Raw genomic sequence first — 26751 nt, forward strand, 5'->3', positions numbered from 1 at the left:
ATCCATCTCCCTGGAAGTAAATTCCATTAAGCTCAATGGGACTTCTGGATCATGATTATAGTACTGCAGTGTAAATATGTTACAGCATAATCCAATGCATGTCTGCTCAGATGTAAACTCCATTTCCAGGGTGTGATCCTGTTAGTCAGTTGCAGCCAAACACAGGGAGCACTGGAGGCTGCCTGTATCTGAAAAAGTGGGCTATAGTCTAATAAAGTTTATTTCAAATACAATGTGTTAGACACTAAGATGCCATAGACTCTGTTCTAAGCCCTATTATGTCCAATGGGACTAAGGTAAAGGTCCCCCTTGACAATTTTTGTCCAGTCGTGTTCGACTCTAGGGGGCGGTGCTCATCCCCGTTTCCAAGCCATAGAGCCAGCGTTTGTCCGAAGACAATCTTCCGTGGTCACATGGCCAGTGTGACTTAAACACGGAACGCTGTTACCTTCCCACCGAAGTGGTCCCTATTTATCTACTTGCATTTGCATGGTTTCGAACTGCTAGGTTGGCGGGAGCTGGGACAAGCGACGGGCGCTCACTCCGTCGCGTGGATTCGATCTTACAACTGCTTGGTCTTCTGACCCTGCAGCACAGGCTTCTGTGGTTTAGCCCGCAGCGCCACCACATCCCTAAGGGACTAGCCTCTAGCTAAATGTATAGCACATCACAGCCTTAATCTTTAGGATTCCACAAGATCCCCTCCTGCTTCTCTTGCAGTTAACTAGACTAGTTGTTATATTAATCATTAGAATTTTCAGAGGAGTAGCTATGTTAATCTGTAGCCTGTTGCAGTAACATTTGTAACAGGTTATATACTGTACATATTTACTCAGCAGCAAGTCCTACTTCATTCCATAAAGCTTTGTTGTAAGTAGATGAAAGCTAGGAGTGCAGCTTGCATCTGTCTGGTCAAACCAACAAATGTATTCTCATGTCAAATCCAAAATAAATCGTTGGTTAAAACCAAATAGTAATACAGAAAAAAGCAAATTGATTGCCATCAAAGTAGGGCATGAGACAAATGTGTAAAGGTTAATAGTTCAAATGTGCCTAAGAGATAGTGGCAGAAGGTGAAGGGTACCAAGGACCACCTTTGTTTTCTTTGTTAATAAATGATCCTGTAAAAATAATGTCAAACCATGAACCTTGCCAAAAGGGGGTAAGTTAGCAGGACACATTAGCAACCAGGTTTCATCTGATCCTTTGTGGTTTTGTCTTTGTAAAATGGCTTGTTTGTACTATCCATGCCAAAAAGGATTTGGATTATTTTACATTACGTTCCAGGTGCTGTGATAACAGTGATTCCTTCACAAGTACACAATTCAGATAATAGCAGCAGTTTCTTCCATAATAGAGAGAACAGTGCCGGTTGTCCTGGGAAGAAAATATATATATTCTTGGACTTTGAAAAGCACCCACCTCCCTGGGAGTAAACTCCATTCAGCTCAATGGGACTCCTGGATCATGGTTATAGTACTGCAGTGTAAATATGTTACAGCATAATCCGATGCATGTCTGCTCAGATGTAAACTCCGTTTCCAGGAGTTTCCAACTGTGGATTTGCAACTATGGCAGAGAACTGAACTTGTATATCTTGGAATCCTTTCCAGCTCTACAATTCTGTGATTCTAATGAGATGCATTCTGATCTGAAAAAGTCATAGATGCCAGAAGTCTGAATTGATCTGAATTGAGGGCTTCTAAAATCAGGTTTAGGACTAAGTATTGTCTCCAAATCCTGCGAGGTACTAGGTCCACCTCTATTTGGTACTGGTTAGGCCTCATCAATAGATTTATTAAACAATTGTTTTATTAATTATATGTTGTATTAGTCATTATATTTGTGATTTGACTTTATTTTTATTCACTCTGGATGCAAACTGCCCAGAGAATTGTTTACCACTAATCAGTGTAATCAATCAATCAATCAATCAATCAATCAATCAATCAATCAATCAATCAATCAATCAATCAATATTACTGTGTCCAGTTCTGGACACCACATTTTAAGTAGGACGCCAACAAACTGGAAAGAGTTCAGAGAAGGGCAATAAGGATGATCAGGAGACTGGAAACCAAGATTTGAAAAAAAGAAAACTGAGGGAAAATATGATAGCACTTTTCAAATACTTAAAAGATAGTCATACAGAGGAGAGGCAGAAGCTGTTCTCAATCAACCCAGAGTGCAGCACATGTCATAATGGGCTCAAGCTACAGGAAACCAGAATTAGGCTGAATATCAGGAAAAAACATTTTAACTGGTAGAGCAGTACAACAGTGAAACCAATTACCACAAAAGGTGTTGAGTGCTCCAACTTTGGAGGCATTGAAAAGAAAACTGGACAACCCTCTGTCAAATCCGCTATTATTTGGGTTCCTGCTTTGAGCAGGGGGTTGGACTTGATGACCTTATAGGCCCCTTCTAACTCGATTCTTTTATGATTCTGCTGACCAGCAGTTTTGTATAATTTGTTTCAGAATGTAACAAATAGAGTCAACAACTTAACTAGCTGAATCAACGGCCTCCTGAAAACATTTCCACAAATATACCTTTGATCAGTCCATGACTTGGGCACGGCGCTCTTTAGGATACTAGCTTCTAACCAAACAGCTCTTGGTATATCATCAACTAAAGTAAATTGCAATTATGCAGTAAAGAAAAAAAAATGCACTTTTATAAAACTTTCAGCTTCTGTATTCTGAGAGCCAAACTATGGATTACACATAGTAAATTTAAAAAAAATATATATGTTATCTGCAATGGATAAGGTTTTTTAAATAATTAAATGTAAGTTTTGTATTGGCAGAGGCATAAAAGGAATACAGCTCTGTGTATTTCATTGTACAGTTACAAATATCTTGAAAACAAATACTGATAATTATGAGAAAAAATTCTATTCTAATTCATTGAAACATGTCCTTCTGGGGAATAACACATACATTATTAACTTCTGTCACTTTATTTGTTAAATTCTTATTTAAAATCTTTTCCATTATTCCAGAAAAACAAAATTAATTTATAAGTTATAATGTGTGCTGAGATCCAAAATCCGTGTAATACTTTTGTTAGGACAAGAAAAAGGGCACAAAAAATAGTATAAGTGTTGCATGCTTGGGTCGTTTAATAAGGGTCATACATTAATATGGATTCTGAATTTTAATTTCTTTAAGTTTTATTGGCTGTCTTCACAATGGTTTCTCAACAATCTCCTTAGGAATGGAATATAGATACTGTATGGATATCCCTATCTGGAATACAGCATGTACGTACACTAATATCCAGAATTATCATTGTCTTAACAGTAGGTGGCTGGACAGCTCAGAGGTTTAGGTATCTGGCTGCAGAGCCAGGGGTTCGGAATTTGAATCCCCACTGTGCCTCCCAGCCAACCTATGTAGCTTTGGGCAAGCTGCACAGTCCCAGAATGCCCCTGGAAGAAGGGAATCATTTCTGTGTCTTCTCTATCTGGCAAACCCTGGAAAGGGGTTACAGTAAGTCAGAATTGACTTGAAGGCCTGTGATGTTTAATGGATGGGCTGTCTGGAGAGTTGAGAGGTTTCGGCCAAGAGTCTGAGAATTGGATTCCCTTGGACAGAGCCAACCTATGTAGCCTTGGGCAAGCTGCACCATCCCAGGATGCCCCCCCCCCCAAAAAGGAAGAGGACGGCAAACCACTTCAGAGTATATCCTCTACTTGGAAGCCCCTGGGAAGGGTCGCCATAACTCCGAATTGACTTCACCGCACGTGACTATTGTTTATTAACAACGGTTTAACAGGGCAAAGGCTACCCTTTGGCGCGCCTTCCCTGGCTGATCTCTCAACCCGCCACCCATCCTTGGGTGGCAGCAGGGCCCCAATGGTAAGTAAGCGAGGGCCCACACGCTCGACCCCCCCCCCCCACACACACACACGACTCCTCGCCCGTCACGCCGCCGCCGCCGCCGCCCCTCCTCTCGCTGCCCCGCAGGAAGACGCTCGCCGCCGCGCATCTCTTCTCAGAGGCCGGGCCGACCTGAAGAGGCGCCGCCTCTCCCTCTCCTTCCCCCTCCCCGCCCGCCTGCCCGCCCGCCACGGGGAGCCGCACGCAGCTGGCGAGCGGGCCGAGGAGGCGACGGGCGCGTCGAGAGGTGAGCCGCGAGCGGCAACGAGCCCGGCGGAGGAGGCGCCTTCCAGCCCGCCTCGGCAGCCCCCGAAGGGAAGGCAGGAGACGCCGAGCGCGGCCCGGGCGCCCACCCGGCGCCCTCCTCCTCCTCCTCTTTCCTGACGCCCCGGGAGGGTTGCGCGGGGTTTTTTTTTCCCACGGCGCCCCCCCCCGTGAGAGACCGAGGCGGGAGGGCAGGGAGACCCCGGCCTCGCCTCCCCTGGACAGGCGCTGCAAAGCCAAACAGAGGGGGAGGCACGGGTTTGCATGTGAACGTGCCTCATCACGTCGGGGGGGGGGGGCGACGGGGGGGCGACGGGACTGCCAGCCAGGGCGGCGATGCCAGCCTTTCCTGGAGGACCGGCTGGGCGGAGAGCGCCCTTGATGCTCTCCCCCTCCCCGTCGAGCCACAAGTCCTTTTAAAAAAGGGAGCGCTCTCCTCTGCCTCCCCCCCACCCCCCCCCCTTGATGTGGCATCCATCCTCCTCCAGATCTTTCAAGGGCAAAAGCTGCAGAACAAGACAAACATTTCACTGGGGGCAGCGTCATTAAAAGCAAGGTTTATATAGTGTAATAATATCTGATCGCTCTGGGTGATAGGCTAATGAGGCCTTCATTAGGCCTCGTTTAGCTAGCCTTTTCTTTCTTTACTTTTCTTTTTTTTCCAAGGTGCACCTGACAAGCTGCTTAGCCTAGGACTTTCTCATGCCCAGAATCTTCTGGTAGAATAGGATGTTGGTCATAGATTTCACTTTGTTCCTGAGGACCACATGAGATGAGGGGACCGGTGGCAGAGTGGCAAAGATCACCAGGGTCTGAAGATCTCTGGAGCTACACAGCCCTGTGCATATACATTCTTGCTCTGTTTGGTGGGGATTGTTTGCAAGTAACTTGGGAGGGCTGGTGTGGTCTAGTACTGGGTAGAGTGTAGGGCTGGGACTTACTAGTCCTGGATTTAAATCTCCATTCAACCTTGGCAACTCACTGGTGGTTGGGATCAGTAAACCCGTCTCGCTTGCCTTGAAAGTCAGTTTAACAAAAGTGGGAATAACTTGAGAGCACATAACAACTTGAAATAGGATTGAGGCTTTGTCCTTTCCAGACCTTGATAATGGTGGGAGTGGATAGCATAAGTTATCTGATTGCAGTCCAGCTGACTATCTCCTTTTCACTCCTAATAACCAACTGGCTTCTCTGATTGCCTCTAAGTAAACTCTTCGCAAAACAGACCACTTGATGCAGGGAAGAAGTGTCCAGACATGCGTTTCAGGACCCTTGGTTGCTAATTGATGCTTTTAAAAAGACGATCTGTGTCATTTCATTGCTTCTGCACTGATAGCTGTCTTGAAATTGTTCAAGAGGAGTATTCTGCTTTTGCTGATTATTGCACATGGTGGTTGGGTGCAAAATGATTTAACCAAATGGGAACAGTGTGTGTTATCACTAGGTAGCCAGCTGTCCGAAGTTTTATAAACAGGCTATCTTGAGTGGAGCACTATGTCTTGGGGTAGCTCAGTCAGGAGGAAAGAGGTTCTTTGCCCTCAGAGGTTGATGAACTACTATCCCAGCATCCCCTATTATTTCCTGGCTGGATAGTATTCAGCAAAATCAAGAGTGTCACAGATTCCCCTTTTTAATTCCATAGAAGCTCTCTGTGAAAATGTCAGTTTGATAGGAAACTATATGTATCCTATTTCAATGATTATTTGGGAATTGTTTTCATTTAATTATTTACATGACGCTATTACTATACATCAGTTACAGTGTGATTTCAACATTGTCCATTATGTTATTATCTGTTCTTTTTTTTTTCTTTTAAACTATTTCTTTATTTTCTATTTCTGAGCCTCCTTAGAAAAATGTGTTTTTAAAGAAGGGTTATAAATACTTCAAAAAAAGAACAAAAAAAGGCAGGTACCTGCCACCAAAGAATTTTCAATCTAAAATAGACAATGGCTATATTTAGATGATGGACTAAACCAGAGGTTGTCAACCCCCGCATCCCGGTTCTGATCCATGGCCTGAGCTGGACTGGGCTGCGGAGACAGACCTCCCACCCACCCCCACTCCCCTCCCCACAGCTGCTTTGCACACACACACATGCATGCCAGCGTGAGCGTTCCCCCATCCCTTCACACATGCGCCCGAGTGCCCGCGTGAAGGGATGGGCTGGTACGTGGGCAGGCGGGCGTGCAGGCGCTCCTGCGCATGCATGAAGGGGTGGGGGAGTGCTCACACTGGTGCTGGCAGGCGCACACTTTGCGCATGTGCCCAAGATCGTGTGCGGATGTGCCCGTGCAAGCACAGGGGGGTGCCCCACCTTCCTCAGAGGCTCAGCCAGTCTGCAGTCCCAAAAAGGTTGGGGACCGCTGTAGTAAACCACACATTAATGTGACATGAATAATGTCTGTCTTCCTGTTGGGTTCAAACACTTCTTCTTGTTCTTTCAGCATGGCGGGGATGAGAATTTCGGAAATCTTTGTTTCTGCTTTGAACTGTAATTTATTCCAAACTCTAAACTATGGCTAAAGTTTTCTGATGTATGCTGACTCTTCCCAGGTCAACATACATCAGAATGTATGGGACTGCACAGCGTCCCTAAGGCTACACTGACTGGCTCCCCTCCCTACAAGCAGGGATATTTTGTGGCACTTTTGAGAAGAAAATGAGAACAAGAGTGATTTTATGCAAACTAGGGGAAATTATACAAACTGTTTTAGGAGAAATTGTGTAAAATGCAATTGCGGCTACTTTATCACTTGGACTTCTAAAGCATGGAAGCACTGAATGGGTTATTTGCTTCTTCGACAATCAGCTAGACTTTCTTTGCTCCTTCTCTTTGTGTGCTTTGCTTGTCAAAAACAAAACATTAGTTGGATAATTTATAGAGACCTTCACAAAAGAAAATAGCACTCATCTGAAGTCCATATGGAGACAGAAGGCTAGAAAAATTCCTCATCGAGAAATATTGTTGAGAGAAGACAACCTAAATCTGTGAGGACAAAAAATTTAGCAAGTATTCATCACTTCCCTATTCTGATTAAAATTAGATAACTCTCCCCAGTGTGCGTTGGTGAGTCCCACCTGGCCACAGACTATTTAGCACTGGGCTGAAGAGCTATGTCTGTTAAGTATCTCATTACTCCCCTACATAGCTTCCTTTCTAGACACTGTGGGAAATTCCCATGAAGGAAAATTGTACAATATAGTTGTTCATTGTTCAACAATTGGTTTCAGTCTTGTAATTCTGTCTTGTTTTGCAAATAGATTGAAAAAACAAGTAGAACTTTGGAAAAAATAAATAAATTTATGTAGTGAAATTATCCAGGATCAGGAGAGAGGGAAGATAGTTTTGCCTGTAACCTGTGGGCATGTTCATCTGCAAGTAAGCCTGAATAAACATTGTGGATTTACTTCCAAGTAAACATGCATGGGCTTCAGCTGTACATCTCTCCTAATGAGCTTGTGCAGACATTTGCTTAGAAGTAGTTTTCAATGTGCTCAGAAGAGGCTTTTTCCCTTGCATGTACATTTAGAATTGAACCCGAGGAGGGTTTTGAGTAGATAAGCATAGATCTATGTTGTCAGTCTAGAAATTGTTCTCAGACACAGGGCAGAGAAAGAGTACAGACTATAGCTGCGTTTATCTTTGTTGTATTTTGTTGCTGAATGCCATGACCTAGCTGGAACATTTTAATCAGTAATATTGCCCCAGTATCACTCAGTGATCAAAATCTGAAATTGCATCTGTTGCAATACTTTTGTAACACACAATGTAACTTTACATGGTTGCATTTTCCACTGTTGGAGCAGAAACGTCTGGAGGGGGTGGGGAAGTTTTGTCTACGGCAACCTGTTAATTTAATTTTAGCATCACTTCTCTCGGAACTGAGTTTGTTGCATTTTTACTCTAATATTTTTCAGATATTTTATAATCAGTCTTCTTTCTAACAGCATAATCCTGTATGTGTTTACTTGGAAGGAAATCTCCTAGTGAGTTCACTAGGACTTACTCTAAGTGAATGCAACCTAAATGTCTTTTTATTTTCTTAGACCATACTCCACGTACCAATAGGCCATCTTAGCCCACAAATTTACCTGCTTAGTGAATGAATGCCTGAAAATTGTCTCATACTGCAAGCCATTGTTGCATATATAAAACTTCTCTTGGTAAGACTGATATTAAAGTTGATTTTAACTGGGATGTTACCCTCCCTGGCTTGCTCTGCTTCCTTCTGTCTTGTCTTGCAAAAGGGCCAGCCTGCATGATCTAGATATTAGCTCAGACACAAAGTGAGCATATCTTTATTCTATCTGCTGCTTGTACGTGTTCTACTTAGTGAGATACTCTGCATTGTTTCTTAGCACCTGCAGCCCTTCTTAGTGACTAACACCTTGAGGTCTTTATCCTGCTTACAATGCTACTATAATACCTCATGTCATCTTGTACAACTCATCCCAAGCATCTTCAGCTTTAACCCTAAGGCACTCACCACTCCCAGTATCATATTGCTGGATTGCTTCCCCACAAGAATTGAATCAAGCATGGTAGGATTTAGCAACTTCCTCTGTGGTTAGTCTGATTTGTCTACAATACTAAACAAATAATGTGTTGGACATTGAGACAATGAAACATTGTCTATCCTGTTGTCATAGCAGCACTGCAGGCAGGATGTTGGACACAAAAACCTTAATACTTTGATATTTAAAAGGGAAGTGTCTACAACATGGATTTTTATCCCAGAAGCTTGGGGCAAAATTGAACATTTATAGCAACTATAGTTTGAAAATGGTTGTCTAATTTTCTCTTGAATGTCTCCAGTATTGGAGCTCTCACCATCTCCAATAATTGGTTCCATTGTTGTCTGCTCTAACAGTTTTTCTGCCATTGAATGAAATGTTTATGTATGTGTTGTATTTAGTTACTTGTTCAAAGAGCTCTAAAAAGAAAGTTTACATTCAGTGTTCATTTATTCGGACTGTTCACAGTAGGTATCCTTCAGTCCCAAGAGACTATGGTAACGTGCTCTGAATAGAGGTCTTGGAACAGCATCTAGTGTGGCTGGAGAAGGCCAATTCGAGAGTGACAATCCCTTCCACACTGAGGACAAATACAATCTGTCTCCTGTCCAGCTCCCTGATTTTGCTGGTTTCAGGACTACGTCTTTGCCTCGGCCTGCTGAACAAGTATCTCTTCAAATTGGGAGAGGCCATGATGCACCGCCTGCCTCCAGGATGAATGCTCAGATGTCAAGGTTTCCTATCCATTGAGGTTCATTCCTTCAGATCCCGCTTGCAGATATCCTTGTGTTCATTTATTTGGACTATTACTGCTGCAACTAACAGGTCTTCCAGAAACAAAATATTGACAAATAGCTGGGTATTTCACAATGTACCTTTTGATTTTTAAATTGCCCCCACGATGGGATAAAATAGTTCACATTTTCTCATAATTTGCATGGGTGAGTCACAGTTCCTGGACAGAAATCTGATTTCATCTGTGTTCACTGGCCAAAATGATTGTTGACCAATACTTAAAGCTTACATTGAAGAGTGACTCATGTCCTCAAGCTTAATCAACACAAAAACAAATAGGGCATTATTTCAGTGACAAAACTACAGTTAAAAGAACCAGACATTTTAAGAGTTAAGAAACTTCTTCCTCACATCCTAAATGTCTTCAAGAAACTCTTTTTCCTTCACAGGGCCTAAATGCCTTCCACTTCTTTGCACTGGTTATTGTAATAGTTCTCTTTGTTTCTACATGACAGTTGCTGAAAACCTCATTTAGAGTTCTGGCTCTCTTTCTGCCATCTTTTACTTTTGTTTCTTGCCTGTTCTTTCCGATTATAACTGTTCCTTCAGTCAACCATCTAGGTTTTTGTTTATTTTTTCTGCAGAAATTGTCTTTTTGCATTCTTCCCTAATATCTGATTTCAATCTACAGTTCTTCTGGTTCATATTTATTTTATTTTATTTATTCATTTATTTCATAGTCAACTGAATTTAGTAATGCAATTCTGTTCCTTATGTGGACTTTAAATTCATGAGGAATTATGTTTATATTTTGGCACTACCATTTTTTTAGTGTTCTTTTTCATCTATAGTCTAATGTTAGATATTAACAGTTCAGTTCCACAATCTGCTCTTATTTTAGCACAGAGAATAAAGCTTCTCCACCTCCTGCTTCCAGTTATGTAGTCTTTTTGATTTTTTTTATTGATAGTCTTGTGATGTCCATGTGTACCACCATCTATTCAGTTGTCTGAAGCATGTATTTGCAGTTCAGAAATTGTTGGTTTTAGAGAACTCTTATGAGTCATTTTCCTGCTTTATTTCTATCCCCTTTGCCAGATTTTCCAACAACATTTGTTTCAGCTTTGTTCTCTACTTTTGCATTCCAGTTATCTATGATTATAACTAAGGATGGATAATTTCAAATGGATGAATAATAGTTCTGGTGGATAATTTCCTCCTAGATGCTTGCATAAAAGCTTTCTATTTCATCTTCCTCAACATTGGTAGTTGGAGTATAGACTTGAATTATTGTTATATTGATAGGTTTTCCATAGAGTCTGATTGATATTATTCAGTCAGATCTTGCATTATAACCCCTAACTGCCTGTGGCACATCAGTATTGCATCAGTATTAAAGCCACTTCATTTCTAGACTATAACACTTTGAAGTTGTCTGACTGAAACTATCCCATGTCAGTACACTTTAGTTCACCGAAACCAAGCACTGCAATGTGTATATACATTCCATTTCTTGTTTTATGGTTTACTTCTCACATTCCATGTTCCAGTTGTATATCTTCTGCAACACTGGACTTTCCTTTCATTTCTGTGCACGTCAGCCACTAGGTATCCTTTAATTTAATTGCGTAATTAGTGGCAGAGCTATTCACACTTTTCCTTTGCTCTTCCCCACTAGCTGACTGAGTTCTTTCCACCCTGAAACTCATCTCCCAGCACTATCTCTTGTTTCATTTTGGACTGTCTCATCACAGGGTCTTCATGGTAAAGAAAGTTCAGCGGGGATTTACTATTGCCATCTTCTGCGCAGTACCAACAGAAGTCTGGTACATACATAGTCTAAAATCTAACATGCTTTTCTCTCTCTCTTGAAAACCATAGCTTTTTCTCATATGCAGACTATTATGTAAAATCAGTATGACAAAATTCCTGTATAAGCGTGCGTAGGTTTGTATCACGAAATGCATACAGTTAATCAGCTGAAATCTGTGAAGCCCTATTGTTATAAATAAGGGGTATGGGGGAATAAAGTCAGAAGAATAAATGCCATCTTTCAGTTTATTATGCTGTTTGCTTAAACTTTATTTAGGATTACTACAATCTCAGCTCATTCCATAAATAGTGTTCTTTATGATCATGTTACTATGCCATGATCTTCAGTGGCGAGGAGTATTCTATGTCCATTTATGCATCAGAATAGTAAATAGCCTTTGCAGCAATCCTAAGGACAAATTGTTAAAATTGTAAACTGAGATACCTTGATCCCAAGTGCTTTGATTTATAAAGAAGTATCTGCCTGCAATATAAAGTATATTTGCATGGAAATAAGTCCTATCAGGCTATTAGTATAAAAACTTTTTGCACTTCATAGTTCTTTTGACAGCTGCATTGACAGCTGGTATTGTTGCTCAGCCAATTATTTTACAGAACAGGATATAATAAAACTCAGTATCTAATTTCTTCATCAGTTGTAGCAGACTGAAAGATTCATGGAACTTACGGAGGTGTGTTGTGTCATTTCTCCTTAGCAGACAAAGATATGCATCTAAACTCTCTATGGGGAATGTTCTCTCCAATGTCTGCTGTGTTCTGCACAGAATTATAGGGAAAATTCAAGGGGGAATATACTGTCTTTTACAGATTCCAGCAGGTATCTGTGAATATATATATTTTCTTCATTGTTGGTGTCTGTTTAATTAATTGAGTGCTTTCTCTCTTATTTATTTATTTATTTATTTATTTATTTATTTATTTATTTATTTATTTATTTATTTATTTATTTATTTGTTTGTTTGTTTGTTTGTTTATTTATTTATTTATTTATTTATTTTTTAGCCGCACCATTGCCAGTGGCTTCTGGGTGGCGTACAACATTAAAATTTAAAAACATTAAAAATGTTTACTGCCCATCTGGCAGCCAAGGCCACTTTGGGCGGTTTACAACAAATAACAAAAAACAACAGAGTAACAAAACAGCAAACGGCTATTCTCTCTCTTGAAAACCATTGCTTTTTCTCATATGCTGATTCATGCAGACTATTATGTAAAATCAGAACAGAACATAATACTTAGTATCTAAATTCTAATTTCTATAAATGTATCATTGGAACTAATTGTGCTTTGCAGTATGTAATGGAGATATCTTTCTTTTCCTGCCCCACTTACTTGTGCTACATCCCATTCCATTCTGGAGAGCTCTGCAGCCCTCAGGAGCAGGCAAAGGGGGATTGCAGTGAAGAGGAGGGAGATTGAAAAAGCCCTAGTCCATATGCAGAAGTCTGCCAATGGAAGTTAGAATCCAAACCATTATATGTGCTGTTTAACATTTACAATTTTTGGTTTAGAGCAAAATTGCTGGTCTTATATGTGAAGTAATAAATAAACTTAATGCAAGGTATATTAACACGTTTTCCATTTTCTTTCAGGAAACATACCTGTAATCTGAGCCTATTGAGATATGGAATCAATTTCTATGATGGGAAGTCCTAAGTATCTGAATGAAACCTTCTTGCCAAATGGTGTAAAGGGTATCAAGGACACCAGTAAGATGTCAATAGGGATAATTGGAAGTGGGGACTTTGCCAAATCCCTGACCATTAGGCTTATCAGATGTGGTTATCATGTGGTCATTGGAAGCAGAAACCCCAAGTTTGCTGCTGAGTTCTTTCCACATGTTGTGGATGTCACTCATCATGAAGATGCTGTAGCAAAAGCAAACTTAATTTTCATTGCCATACACAGAGAACATTATGCTAGTTTGTGGGACCTCAAACATCTGCTCGTTGGCAAAATCCTTGTGGATGTCAGCAATAATGTGAGGATCAACCAATATCCAGAATCCAATGCAGAATACTTAGCATCCCTTTTCCCCGATTCCCTTGTTGTCAAAGGATTTAATGTTATTTCAGCCTGGGCATTGCAGTTGGGACCAAAGGATGCCAGCAGGCAGGTAAGTCCAGGTTTATGAACAAATTAAACAACAGGAAAGAAGCAGGAAGACTTCTTCACTGATCTTGATATGCATAACTTATTTTTTATGCCTGCTTTCTGAAATAATACAGTGGTATAAGAACACTGGTCTAAACTTTCTGTTATAACATACTCTTCATTATTTGGTCCAATTTATTAGTGTGCTTCAGGTGGCACTCGGGAAAACCATAGCAGGAGAATGACAAAGCAGCGCAACAGCAACACTAGAAAACTTTGTGCTGACTACAAACTGTCATGAGTGTCTAATTATACTTAGAAGCAAGAGAGCAAGTGTGATGTAATGATTAGAGTGTAATGGACAGAGACTTAGGAGACAGATGCTCATTTCCTCAAACAATGAAATTCACTGGATGTCTTTGTGCTGGTCACTCTGTCTTAGCCTGCTCCCTACCTCACAGGATTGTTGTGAGGATGATGGGGGGGGAGGATGTGTGCGTCATCTTAAAGTGCAGGCCTGGCTTTGCCTTACTTGCTTTGTATTGGATTGTACTTTAGTTACCGTAGCCTTGAACAGGATCAGGTTGCTTGCCTTCAAGACCAAGCCAGCTTATTCAGGAACATTAATGTTCTGCAAAAAGAATTCACATCCCTTATTTAAAACTAGCTAAATGGAAAATCTGACTCTGAAATAATTTGTTTAGTCATTTATCAAAGAAAGTAGTTATCCAGGGATCATTTGACAGACGTATTTTCTATAATAGTCTTTCTATACTACAGATTACAATCCCACCATCTTCAACCTTGGTATGAGGGAAAGGCTACTGTACAGAATGCTTCAGTTTTCCATACAGTGGTCCCTACAAAATAAATTAACTCAATAAATTCACATTTAGAGTTGTCGTAACATGTAGTAGTATCAGGAGAGATGAAATATATATAGTCATGTTATCTTTCTTAGCAGCTGTAATTATACCAATGAAAAAGATGTATAGAAGAATAAAATAGAAAATGAGGCAAGCTTTTAAAATAAATGCCTTCTTAAAATAGACTCAGAAGGATTTGAGTTGTTTTTTCCTATAACTGGTAGCTTGAATTAAGAGCGTGGACTGTAGTTTGGCAATGCTTTTGCTGACTTATACTGTTGTACAGCCATATACTGTTGTGCAGAATTTAGTTAATTCTGTTCTGTTCTGTTTCATTTTGGTTTTGATTAGGTATACATATGCAGTAACAGTGTTCAAGCTCGCCATCAAGTTATTGAACTTGCCCGTCAGCTCAACTTCATTCCCCTTGATTTGGGTGCTTTATCTTCTGCAAGGGAGATTGAAAATTTACCTCTTCGACTGTTCACACTATGGAAAGGACCTGTAATAGTAGCTGTGAGCTTGGCCATCTTCGTCTTCATTTATTCGTTCATCAGAGATGTCATCCATCCTTATGTGACAAACCAACAGAGTGATTTCTACAAGATTCCTATTGAGATTGTGAACAAGACGTTGCCAGTTGTTGCTATCACTTTATTGTCTCTCGTGTATTTATCAGGACTCTTGGCAGCTGCTTATCAGCTTTTTTATGGCACTAAATACAAACGATTTCCACCCTGGTTAGACAGTTGGTTGCAGTGCAGAAAACAACTTGGATTGCTTAGTTTTTTCTTTGCGGCAGTGCATGTGGTATATAGTCTCTGCTTGCCTATGCGAAGATCAGAACGGTACTTACTGCTAAATATGGCTTATCAGCAGGTAAGGAAACAACTCTCATTCAAGGTGTCTTAATATTATTACATGTATGATTTCTTATTAGAGGTGCGAAGGTTTGGGGGGAAAAACAGAAACATTTGAAGAATATTTGGTCGAGGAACATAGTCGTATATTCAGACAAGGTCCTTTTGCAACATGATGGCAACATTCAGAGTTTAAGAGTTACTTTTTTGGCCATGCTGGCTGGAGGATTCTGGAAGTTATAGTCCATAGCAGAATTTTTTTCAAGCTCTGGTAAATCTTGTTCTTACAAAGACATAGATCTAATTATTCATGATGGGAGGTATCAAGCTGTGAAATTTTGTATGTATAGTGTGTTAAAACAATGGTGGGGGTAGGCAAAGGAACCTTGAAAATGAAAGTGCTTTTAAAAATGAGGTTTTAACATTAATTTACTTCAAGTCGCTGTAAAATAATCCGCTCCACCTGAGTCTGGAATAAAGGTCACTCTATACTGTACAATTCCTGACAGTTGAATGTGTTTACAAATGATAGCCATAAACAAAAGAGAGAATTGAAAGTGGATTGAAATATATTTCATTTTCAGGTCTAATGTTTCTACAGCTCTTAATTGTTTTAACATGTTATAAACATAGAATTTCACATCTTGACATTGACACTTTGAGTAGGTCCACTGTATCAGTAGGATTTACAAAGATGTTGACTTAATCATTTTTCAATTGATTCAATGGAATAGAAACTGGATTTAGGCCATGGTGTTTCCAGTGATCTCCTATACTTTTTAATTGCTGAAAAAATGTGCCTCCTTTGCATCTGTAATGCTTTAGCATCTGTTCTTCCCAGAGACTACTCTCAGATCTTCCAAAACAAGAAATTCTCTCATCTGCATAAATCAAACTAAACAAACTGTCATATATTTTGTTACATGGCATAATTTATTCTCCTTCTCCTAAACTTCCTCTGCTTGAAATCTTCCTCAGGTGTATCACATGGTCTGTTAGTTGCTCAAATAACTACAACTTATTTTGTACAATTATGGTCTTAAAGTTTGAAAACTTTGTTCCCTCTTTCTTCAGGTTCATGCAAATGTTGAAAATTCTTGGAATGAGGAAGAAGTGTGGCGAGTTGAAATGTATGTCTCCTTTGGAATCATGAGCCTTGGGCTGCTGTCTCTGCTGGCTGTAACCTCTATTCCTTCAGTAAATAGGTCGTTAAACTGGAGGGAATTCAGTTTTATCCAGGTGTGTATTTTAGCAAAATGCTGGCTGGATAGCTCAGTGAGTTAGATACTAGGCTGCAGAGCCAGAGATTGGGAGATTAGTTCTCACTGTGCCTCCTGGGAGAAAAGCCAGCCCATGCAGCCTTGGGCAAATTTACAGTTTCAGGGTGTCCTCAGAAGAATGGAATGGTGAACCACTTCTGAATACTCTCTGCCTAGAAAACCCTGGAAAGGAAGTTGGAATTGACTTGATAGCACCCTATGATGATGATTACATACCAAGTACTGTACAGGCAATCAAAATTATAAAAACACTGGCTGATATTATATAATAGATATAAGTTTTAACCAAGAAGCTAACTATCTTTTAAATGTTGACATAGTATATGTGCTGTTCCTCATATTGCCTTTTTTTTCACTCTGATGATTTTATTTCTGAAATCTGCGACTGCTTATAATACTGTGGGAAATTTCTTGATATTGTCCCACTGAGGCATGTGTCATCCACAAGTGAGATACTTCTATTGCCAGGTCTCTGTATTGTGTCAGTTTTTCCATTTCTTTATTTGCTACTCTGGGATCTCCTGGAATTGCAATGTCAATTATCCAGATATTTCTTATTTCTTAGTTATTTATTGCAGGGCCTTATTCTAGAATCTAGTAGCTTATTGGGCCACCATAATAAACTCAAAATGCGATGCTCTAAGAAATTTTAGAATGCTGAAAGGAGGCTTTTGCTTTCTCCATGACCCCTGTGTAATGTTCACTGCTAAACTATTCTGAACCTGCCTGTACACAAAATCAGGTAGACAACTGTTTAAAATATATGATAATTATTTTTGTGGTGGTTTGAGAATTTTTAGTTAATTAGATGTGTCTGCTAATCAGGACTTCAACATTTTAATTTGTGTTTCTTTTCTGTTCCCTTCCTCACTAAGTCTACACTTGGATACGTTGCTCTCCTTATAAGTACTTTCCATGTATTAATTTACGGATGGAAAAGAGCCTTTGAAGAAGAATACTACAGATTTTACATGCCACCAAACTTTGTTTTTGCCCTTGTCTTGCCATGCACAGTAATTCTGGGTAAGGTCATTTTGCTTCTACCATGTGTAAACAGGAAACTGAGACGTATAAGAAGAGGATGGGGAAAAAGGCAATATATGGAAGATGGAACTGGTTCACATCCATCACCAGAAAGGATTACAGTCATGTAACTGTACCATTGGCCCTGTCAGCATTGTTGTTTGGTTCATATCACCTATGCTGTAGGTTGAAAAGTCTAGGGTAGTAAGTGGTATGTGGCAAACTATCAGGAAATGAGCAGTAAATGTGCAAGTTGACATAAAATTTTAAATAGGGTGCAAATTGTTTCAACACACACTTGCTGCATTGTGAAGGACATATTTTCTTCATCCACTGATTCATTTATCCACAGTCTGAAAATATTAAAAATATTAAAAGAAAAAAATCAAGATTTTTTTCACATTACCAGAACCGGCACTAGGGGGAGCCAAATACCATGTTATGTATACTTGTTTACAAGCATATATGGTCTCTGGTGCTTTCTAGTGGCCAGTTCTGGTAATGCATGTGAAAATAAAAAAATCTGTTTTTTCCCCCGTCTGACAGATCATCTCTCCCGCCATCACAACAATACACCCATAACAAAAAACACCCTGATCACCATATTCACCCAATCTCCTGAAAAGGACAAAAAGCTGATCCCACAGCTACAAATACTCAACTATCCCACACACTGCACCAGAACATAGACCGAGTTTGAATTCCTGTCCTCTGAAGATGCTGGCTACAGAGACTGGTGAAACGTTAGGAAGAAAAAACATCCAGAACACAGTCAAACAGCCCGAAAAACCTACAGCAACCATTAAAAAATATATTTAAAAGCATAAGTAATGGCCCAAAATCCCACAAAATGAATCAAAAAAGCAAGTTCTAGGAATACATGTGTGATATGGGAAAGCTTAATAAATTACTTCCATTATAGGTCATGGTATTATGTTTAAAACATTGATACTGGTAACATTACCCAAAGGAAGTGTCTATGTTCAGTATAAGGCTTCTAGTAGTGCATTACTCTCCTATGTTTGTTCATCCTTTCTTTCCTTTTCCATTTGCTGAGTACCAGTACATGAAGTAAGATTCACTGGAGAAAAAGCAGTTTTTCAGGGAACAATTCATCCTGACTTATTTGCATCCATAATCAATAGCAATCATTTGAAAACTTCAGCGGTATTATCTCCAGCAGCACTTGGACATCCTGGACTTTGCTGTTCTGCGTTCAGTATGTATTAAATAGTATTTTGCACAGTTTATCACAAGACCAACATTTAATCCACTTTTTCTAGATAGCATTCTTATCTGGCAAACTATTCCATACATTGGCTGAAATCCTGTTGCACAATTATGCAAATACTGTAGTGTAACTTTTAAGCGATGAGTTCCCATAAGTTAAGAAAGCCATTATCTGTTGCACGCCACATCATATGATTTAATATGCAACAAATGTCTCTGGAGATTCTTTAACTTATGGCAATTCACTTCTAGAAGTACTGCACAACAAGGTTTCAGCCAATATTTTTAAGATTCATTTAAATCTTCACAATCCAGCTAAACGTTTCCCTCTGCTGCTGTTAGTTGGATAGTGCTGTCCCGTATATGGCCAAGATTTTGTTGAAAACCAACAGTAAATGATTATATTATTTATTTATTTAAAATATGTTTACTTCACCTTTCTCCTTAAAAAGGACCCAAGGCGCCTTACGACATTCAGAGACAATATTTAAAGCTAAAAACAGGATGTATGCACATACTAAAAAGGATCAAATACCTCACAAAAAAATTGGAAAACAAAAGCAACACCAAAAACATATTCAAATCAGCAAGGCATAATAATCTATTTAAAAATCCCGTTCAGACAGCTAGTAACAAAGGAAAGCTTGAGCAAAGAGAAAGATCTTTGTCTGCTTGTGGAAGGACAACAAAGATAGAGCCAGCCTGGCCTCCTGTGGGAGGGAGTTCCAAAGTCTGGCAACAGTGACAGAGAAGGCCATTGCCCATGTGATGATGATGGGACCGAGGGAAAGGCCTCTCCTGATGATCTTAACACCCAAGCAGACTCATAAAGGGAACATGGTTCTTGAGAGAGCTTAGACCCAATCTATTCAGGAATTTTTAGGTTAGAACCAGCACTTTGAATAGAAACTGCAGTCCACAAATCTCTAGAAGCCATCATCATTTGTTCACCACAAATCTAAGTATGTAAATGTGCATAAACTCAGATAAACTCATACTGAACAGGGCCACATTCCATGGGTTTTCTAAATTTTCTTTGAGAGAAAATTTGAAACATCTTAGCACATGCTTTATGAAATTCCTATATGTATATGAGTACACACATCTTTGTACATCCAGCATTCACCTATTATACAAGATAAGATAAAGTGCACTGATCTGGATGCCATTTTAAATCTGGATCACAGATGTATCTTATGTAAAATTCTGTTCTGAGTTATTTTCCAAATTGTTTGTATAAAAGCATAGAGTGATTCTTTTATTTTATAAATTATTCAAATAATTATATTAATAAAATTGTATTTTTGGAAAAAATACTCAAATATTTATGCTATTCAAAAGGTTTTGTCACAAGTTAATAGCTTTGGCTCGAATACATACAAGTCCTTTTCATGTGTATAAATAAGCCTTACAAACGTACAGGTAGATACAGGATTGCAGTCAGTCTATACAGTTCAGTGTGAATTAAATATTGTCAGCTAGAGCCACTATAGAGTAGTGGTGGGCTCACAATTACAGTATGATGTTAAAAATAGTTTGTCAGATCAATTTATTTTGTGCTGCTCCAAAAACAGTAGTTGCCTAAATGTTAGTAGGATCAAGTATTTTGTGAAATAATCAATCGTGCTACCAAAATGTACATGCCATAGCCATATGCAGATCAAAAAGATACTGGGTAGCTCCAAATTCAGGTATATAAAACTGAACATGAGGAAGTTAACTGTGAAGCCAGGGGTTGGGATATCAGTTCCCCACTGGGTCTCCTTGGCAGGGGCTGGACTTGGTGATCCATAGGGTCCCTTTCAGCTCTGCCATATTAAGATTATTCTAAGATTATTATTATGGGGTACTGCAACACAGAAGGTGAGGGAACCCTGATGCATGAGATATGCAAAGTGCAGGGTGCTTAGGTAAAAAAAAATATCCTGCAAATTGGGCAGAGGCACTCCTAATGAGTGAATCTTCACCCAGGAAAGGTCTCTCTGAGGGAGGGGTCCCTTGCTCCTTCCTCCCCCATTGGATAAGGTTTAATACCCTGCTTTGTACTTTGAAAGTAAATTACACCTTCCTTATTCAATTGTAATGGAAAACTTTTGTCTAACAAGGGCCAAAGGTTTTTCATTACACTGAATTTTTTAAAGAGAAAGCCCACAGTCTCAATATAATGGTTTATTAAATTAAGAACATTATGCTGAACTTTGCATAGATGTCTCCCAGTATTTTCAGTGGAAACTATGCCAGTGTCACATATCTGAGATTGGTGATAAGCCATACAATAAGTAAGAGCTTAGATATGAATTGTTTATATATTTTTAGAAAACTTAAGATATATATTTTATCAGTTTCTTTTGAAAATTAATCCTAGTTTATTTCTTGTTACTATGGATATGAAGCTGTAACATTGCTCCGACATATTTCATGTGTACAATTCAAGATAGTTCCTATGCAGTCAAACAAGTTTTACAGCCCATTTGGATCTTTTGTTTTCCATACAATAGTTGTAGAAAGTGCACCATCACCCTGTGATTAAAGTGCAACAAATGTTTTCTGTTTTTTGTGTGTTTTAAATTTCACAATGTTGCTTATAAACTGTAACTGATATGCTCAGAAAAATTAGTATTTGAATTTATTAGAGTTAAATTGTTTACATGGCTGTAATTATAAAGATCTAGAGATGGGCACAAACTTTCAGTTGTTCACCCTGTTGTATTATTACGTCTCATATGATCTGTTAAAATCAGAATAAACATCCTTCATTTGTGGAACTCAGGTTTGTAGTTTAGTGTTCATTCATTATAAAAGCAGTCCGAATACGAGCATAAAGGAAAACAGGCAAAATTATGGGCATGATGCATACATACAGAAATGTGACCTTTAGTTTTCAGTGGCTTTGAGACCATAATCTGGTACATTCACATAGTACTTAACAGCAAGACTAACTGAATTAAATGCAACTTTAACAACTGGTTATAAATTTGCAAAAGGCCCATGCATTTATATTGTTATAAGTGTATGTTTAGATTAAATATATTTCTCATTTTGCAGGAGGGAAAAGAGACTGAGAGATTAGAAGGTACTCAGAACCATACAAGAAGTTTGTGTGAATAGTACCTGATCTGAGCAAACCAAATAACTTGATTCATTTCAGAAGTCTTGAATAGTATGGAATATAATAATATGTACAGCAGTACAAAGTAACAAAGAGAAAATTACACTGGCTTTTTAGACTGATGTTGATGATATCAAATAATAAAAATGACAAGTGTAATAATAATAGTAGTAGTAATAGTAGCTGGGTGAGGTCATCAGGGGGTGTGAGGCTTTGTGTCATCAGTATGTTGGTGACACTCAGCTCTACATCTCCTTTTCACCTACCTCAGTGAATGCCATTCCGTCCCTTCAACGCTGTCTGGAGGCTGTACTACAATGGATGCAGGAGAATGGGCTGAGGCTGAACCCAGACAAGACGGAGGTCCTGATGGTGGTAGCCCTTCCACTGGCTGTTTGGGAAACTCCCTCTCTTTTGGGGAGGTGACTCTCACCACGAAGTGAGGTTCGCAGCTTGGGAGTCCATCTGGATCTAGCGCTTACCATGGAAGCCCAGATGGCGTCAGTGGTCCATCTGTGGCGGATTGCCCAGCTGTGTCCCTATCTTGATGGCGGGGCCATCACCACTCTGGTCCATGCACTTGTAATCTCGAGATTAGACCACTGTAATGCGCTCTACATGGGGCTACCTTTGAGACTGATGCGAAAGCTTCAAATGGTGCAAAATGCAGTGGCCAGACTTCTTAGTGGGACGAGAAAATACCAACGTATCTCTCCCACTCTGGCTGCCTTGCATTGGTTACCCATTCATTTCTGTATTGATTTCAAAATGTTAATGATGACATATAAAGCCCTAAATGGTTTAGGACCTCGATACCTAGCAGAATGCCTTCTCCCACCTAGATCTACTCGAGTCACTTGCTATAGCCAGGAAAGATGGCTGAGGGGCCTAACGCCGAGGGAGGCCTGGAAAGAAAGAACAAGAAACTGGGCCTTCTCGGCAGTGGCCCCTCGACTTTGGAACAGCTTGCTGTCAGAGATTTGCCTGGCACCCTTGCTGGTTGTTTTTAAGAGCCAATTAAAGACTTGGCTCTTTAGGCAGGCCTTCCCTCCTGTCAATACTTAACTTTTACTTCTTATCTTAGCTTTTCCCTCACATTGCCCATCTTGACCAATACTAATACCATTGACTGAAATTGTTTTAACTGTTTTATATGTTTTATTGTAAGCCTCCCTGAGTAGACATTGTCTAGAAGGGCGGGATATAAATCGAATGAATGAATGAATGAATGAATGAATGAATGAATGAATGAATGAATACTAGTAAGAGTGGTGTTCTAACACATTGGTTCTTAACCTTGGGTTACTCAGGAGTTTTGGACTGCAACTCCCAGAAGCCTTCACCACCAGCTGTCCTGACTGGGGTTTCTGGGAGTTGCAGTTCAAAAGCATCCGAGTAACAAAGGTTAAGAACCAACAAGTAAAATTCCTAAAACCATACAGGAATGATGTAACCTCCAATGTAAGTTGCAAAATAATTTTTAAAATGGATGACACAGTGAACCAATGTGAGCAATGTTCATCATCCCACATATTTCATATATTTACTTGCTTTCATAGCAACACACACTATTTTCTTGTTAATTCTCTCTTCAGTTGTATACTGTCTTAATCCTCAATTGTATACTCTTACCCTTTTGTCTCTATTAGGCTTTCTCGTATTTTTTTCATATAAAGCTGTTTTATTAATATCAAATTTAAAAACCAGTACCACTACCTCCCTTTTTTATTTTTGCCTTTAAGAATATAGCCCAGAATCCTGTTGGGGGAAAATGAATGGGATGATGGAATGATAACCATGGAGGAAATTCTCCCCTTTTGGCTTGGCGTCAATCACACAACCATCAATGCAATGTTTATGAAAATGGTTACTTGACCAGTCCTGTGACAGACCCCTCCACCAATAGGGGAAATTAATTGTGCATTTTTCCATTCATTGAAGTGCACAGTAATATTCAGTGAGATGAAGTTCGTTAAAGTGTACAACTTAATTAGAGGGCTGGCTATTAATAGTTATTCATGCCAAATGTCATCTTTATCTTAGCTTGTTGAGTGGAAACTTTTTCAAATTTGAAGCAAACATTTTTCCCCTTTAGGATTGGATGTTCCATAACGTGGAACTTTCAGAATATGGCACAGACTTTCTCTTCAGGAATATCTTAGTCATTTTGCAATGCCAAGCAAGCTGACAGCATTTGGCCAGAAAAGCGTGTCTCTGGAAATACCTTTATCTAGTTAAGAAAAGCATTATACAGTACTCCAAGACACCGTTTCAAACATTACTGTCATGGCTTCATTCATCCCAGGTTGGCTCTGGAGAAGCGACGTTCCGCGGAATTCGGAGGCTTCAACGGTCGCGCCTCCCTTTCAGAGCCTCCAGCGCCCAGCAACGTAGGATGCTTGAGTTCAGGAAGACCTGTAGTGTATGAGAAAAACGGGCCGTCTCCTTTGCCTTCAGGGACATCCATCCCCTTGACTGTGTATTAAATACCATATACGTGGGCGTGCTAACAGGGTGTTTTTTAGAAGTCGGAGACCGTGAGGAATGAAGAGGGGAAACGGTTGGAGGCCGGAGGCCTCAGCCTCCCTTCCCGCCAAGGAGCGAAGTGGGCGCCGTGCTGGGCTGAGGCGAGGGAGTCGCGGTGGCGCCCTTTCCTCTTCCTTGCCTTCTGAGCGCCGGAGCGCGTCTCTGAGGCCCTGCCTTCCCTCACCGCTTGCCCCAAAAACTCCGGGCTGAAAGTTTATTTTTCCTTTCCCGTTCCCTCAGGGTTCCCATCGTTAGCTGGCGACTCAGGCTCCCATGGCAACCGCGCCCGGCTTGTGTTTGTCGACGGCTCGGTTACCAGCTCCGCGGAAGCCGGACGCGGCGCTCCGATTACCGCCTGAGGCAGGAGCCCCCAAACCAGACCCATGGCTTCGCTGGCCAGGCCTGCCGTTTTGCCGAACCTACTGGTTCCCTCCTCCGCCGAGAAAATGAGGGCCCTCCTGCTCTCCTCCAGGCTGCAAAGCCCCTCGGAGAGCGACCTCCTCGGCGGCCCTTTCGAGCAGGTGAGGGAAAGGGGGGGGAGGGAAGAGAGGGGAGAATGAGGTCAAATCCACTGTGTGGTGATGATGATGATGATTATAGGCACAATTATAAAAACAGGGACGTGGTGGCGCTGTGGGCTAAACCGCAGAAGCCTGTGCTGCAGGGTCATAAGATCCGGCAGTCGTAAGATCGAATCCACGCAACGGAATGAGCACCCGTCGCTTGTCCCAGCTCCCGCCAACCTAGCGGTTCGAAAGCATGCAAATGCGAGTAGATAAATAGGAACCACCTCGGTGGGAAGGTAAACAGCGTTCCGTGTCTAAATCACACTGGCCATGTGACCACGGAAAGATTGTCTTCGGACAAACGCTGGCTCTATGGCTTGAAGAGCGGGATGAGCGCCGCCCCCTAGAGTCGGACACGACTGGACAAAAAATTGTCATGGGGAACCTTTACCTTACCTTTATAAAAACATTGACTGGTATTATGTAACAGATACACGTTTTAACCTAAAACCTAAGTATCTGTTAAATATTGGCACAGTAGGTATGCTGTTCCTAATACTGCCGTTTTTTGTAGCTCTGATGGTGTGATTTCTAAGATCTGCAAGGGCTTATAGTACTGTGTGATGATGATCATGATAAAATACCAGGCACTATCAATAAAATTATAAAAACATTGACTAGTATTATATAAGAGATGCAAGTCTTAACCAAAAACCTAACTACTGTATCCTAAATAAGATACTTCTCAGAGCAGTATGTATACAGTATATGCTGTTCCAAATACTGCTGTTTTTTTTGTAGTTCTGATGATATTGTTTCTGAGATCTGCAACTGCTAATAATACTGTGTGAAATTTCTCAATATTATTATTATTATTATTATTATTATTATTATTATTATTATTATTATTATTATTATTATTATTATTATTATTATTATTATTACATCAACAACAAAACACCAGGCACAGTGAATCAGAATTATAAAAACATTGACTGGTATTTTATAACAGATACCAGTTTTAACCAAATATTACTACTACTACTTCTACTGTGATTAATGTATTAAATATTTTAGATGTTTTCCCAGGCCACACCCTCACATGACAGCTAGAAGCGAGCTCAGGAGTCAGTACAAGGCACGATGGCTGCAACATCAAGCATACTGCATATTTGGGGGTGGGGGAGGGAAGGATACCCTATACTTTGAGGAATGCATAACAGATGATTGTTGTGGGTTTTTTGGGCTCTTTGGCCGTGTTCTGACGGTTGTTCTTCCTAGGACCACAGAACAATCCTAGGAAGAACAACCGTCAGAACACGGCCAAAGAGCCCGAAAAACCCACAACAACCATTAGATCCCGGCCGTGAAAGCCTTCGCGAATACAATGCATAACAGAGTTTGTCCAGTTTCATTTTGAAGGGCTTTCTTGGCTCCAGAAAGAGTCTTGGAAAAGAGTCTGAGATTTCTTCCCTCCAACAAAAATGGTTTAATTGGGGGGGGGGAGAACTATCATTATTCCATCGATGGGCATAGTGCTGTAGAAAATATCCTGCAAGCGGTGGCCATGGGGAGACAACAAAAAAAGGCAAAGAAAATGGAAGTAGAGCTGAACAAGGGGGGAAATGCATTTGTGGCAGTTACATGTTCATTCGATTATGGTAAGGTAGGGTTGTTGGGTGGAGCTTGGAAATAATTGGTTATAAATACCTAGTTGGGACTTAGTGAGTCATACATTCATTTTTCAGCAGCTAAAGTATTATTTCAAAACTAGTAGGCAAAATGGTTGGAAATTGAGTGAGACATGCATTATTATGTACATATACAATGTACACTCACCATTTATATGCTGCTTAAATAAATCTTTGTAGGATAATCACTTGAAATCTGTGGATCTTGATCATGTTATCAAACTGCTTGAAGAAACAGAATCAGTAAGTATGACCAGAGATTTACAAATTTTATACCTTAAATACTTTTACTTGGATTTCCATTTATTTGAAAGCACAAGCCTACGGTTTCA

At 40.1% G+C, this 26751-nt stretch overlaps 2 protein-coding genes across 4 annotated transcripts in view; both read left to right on the plus strand.

Annotated features, from left to right (window-relative positions):
- The first annotated feature begins 3997 nt into the window (after window positions 1-3997).
- Window positions 3998-21356, plus strand: STEAP2 (STEAP2 metalloreductase). Of its 2 annotated transcripts, none has more exons than XM_020785115.3 (5): window positions 3998-4131; window positions 12827-13350; window positions 14546-15073; window positions 16129-16293; window positions 17210-21356. In XM_020785115.3, exons 2-5 carry the CDS (start codon window positions 12859-12861, stop codon window positions 17486-17488), a joined length of 1464 nt encoding a protein of 487 aa, XP_020640774.3. In that variant the 5' UTR covers window positions 3998-4131; window positions 12827-12858; the 3' UTR covers window positions 17489-21356. The 2 variants fall into 2 exon arrangements, with proteins under 2 accessions (XP_020640774.3, XP_078234811.1); XM_078378685.1 differs by lacking the exon at window positions 3998-4131 and adding an exon at window positions 11932-12051.
- Window positions 21357-24468: 3112 nt separating this feature from the next.
- CFAP69 (cilia and flagella associated protein 69) overlaps window positions 24469-26751 on the plus strand; it is a 33260-nt gene continuing 30977 nt past the window's right edge. Inside the window, exons 1-2 of one of the 2 annotated variants that reach the window (XM_020785262.3) lie at window positions 24469-24743; window positions 26600-26662. In XM_020785262.3, coding sequence (XP_020640921.3) covers window positions 24606-24743; window positions 26600-26662 — 201 coding nt within the window. In that variant the 5' untranslated portion in view covers window positions 24469-24605. The remainder of the gene's footprint in view (window positions 24744-26599; window positions 26663-26751) is intronic. The other variant, XM_073003156.2, reaches the window with a different exon arrangement.

Source organism: Pogona vitticeps, chromosome 6, assembly GCF_051106095.1.
Source record: "Pogona vitticeps strain Pit_001003342236 chromosome 6, PviZW2.1, whole genome shotgun sequence".
Classification (NCBI taxonomy): domain Eukaryota; kingdom Metazoa; phylum Chordata; class Lepidosauria; order Squamata; family Agamidae; genus Pogona; species Pogona vitticeps.

Bases quoted from the DNA above. Each gene is read 5' to 3' on its own strand.
- STEAP2 (XM_020785115.3), top strand. From the start codon at position 12,859: ATGGAATCAATTTCTATGATGGGAAGTCCTAAGTATCTGAATGAAACC. The intron at 15,074-16,128 runs GTAAGGAAACAA...CTCTTTCTTCAG, and splicing joins TAAATATGGCTTATCAGCAG to GTTCATGCAAATGTTGAAAA. The intron at 16,294-17,209 runs GTGTGTATTTTA...TTCCTCACTAAG, and splicing joins GGGAATTCAGTTTTATCCAG to TCTACACTTGGATACGTTGC.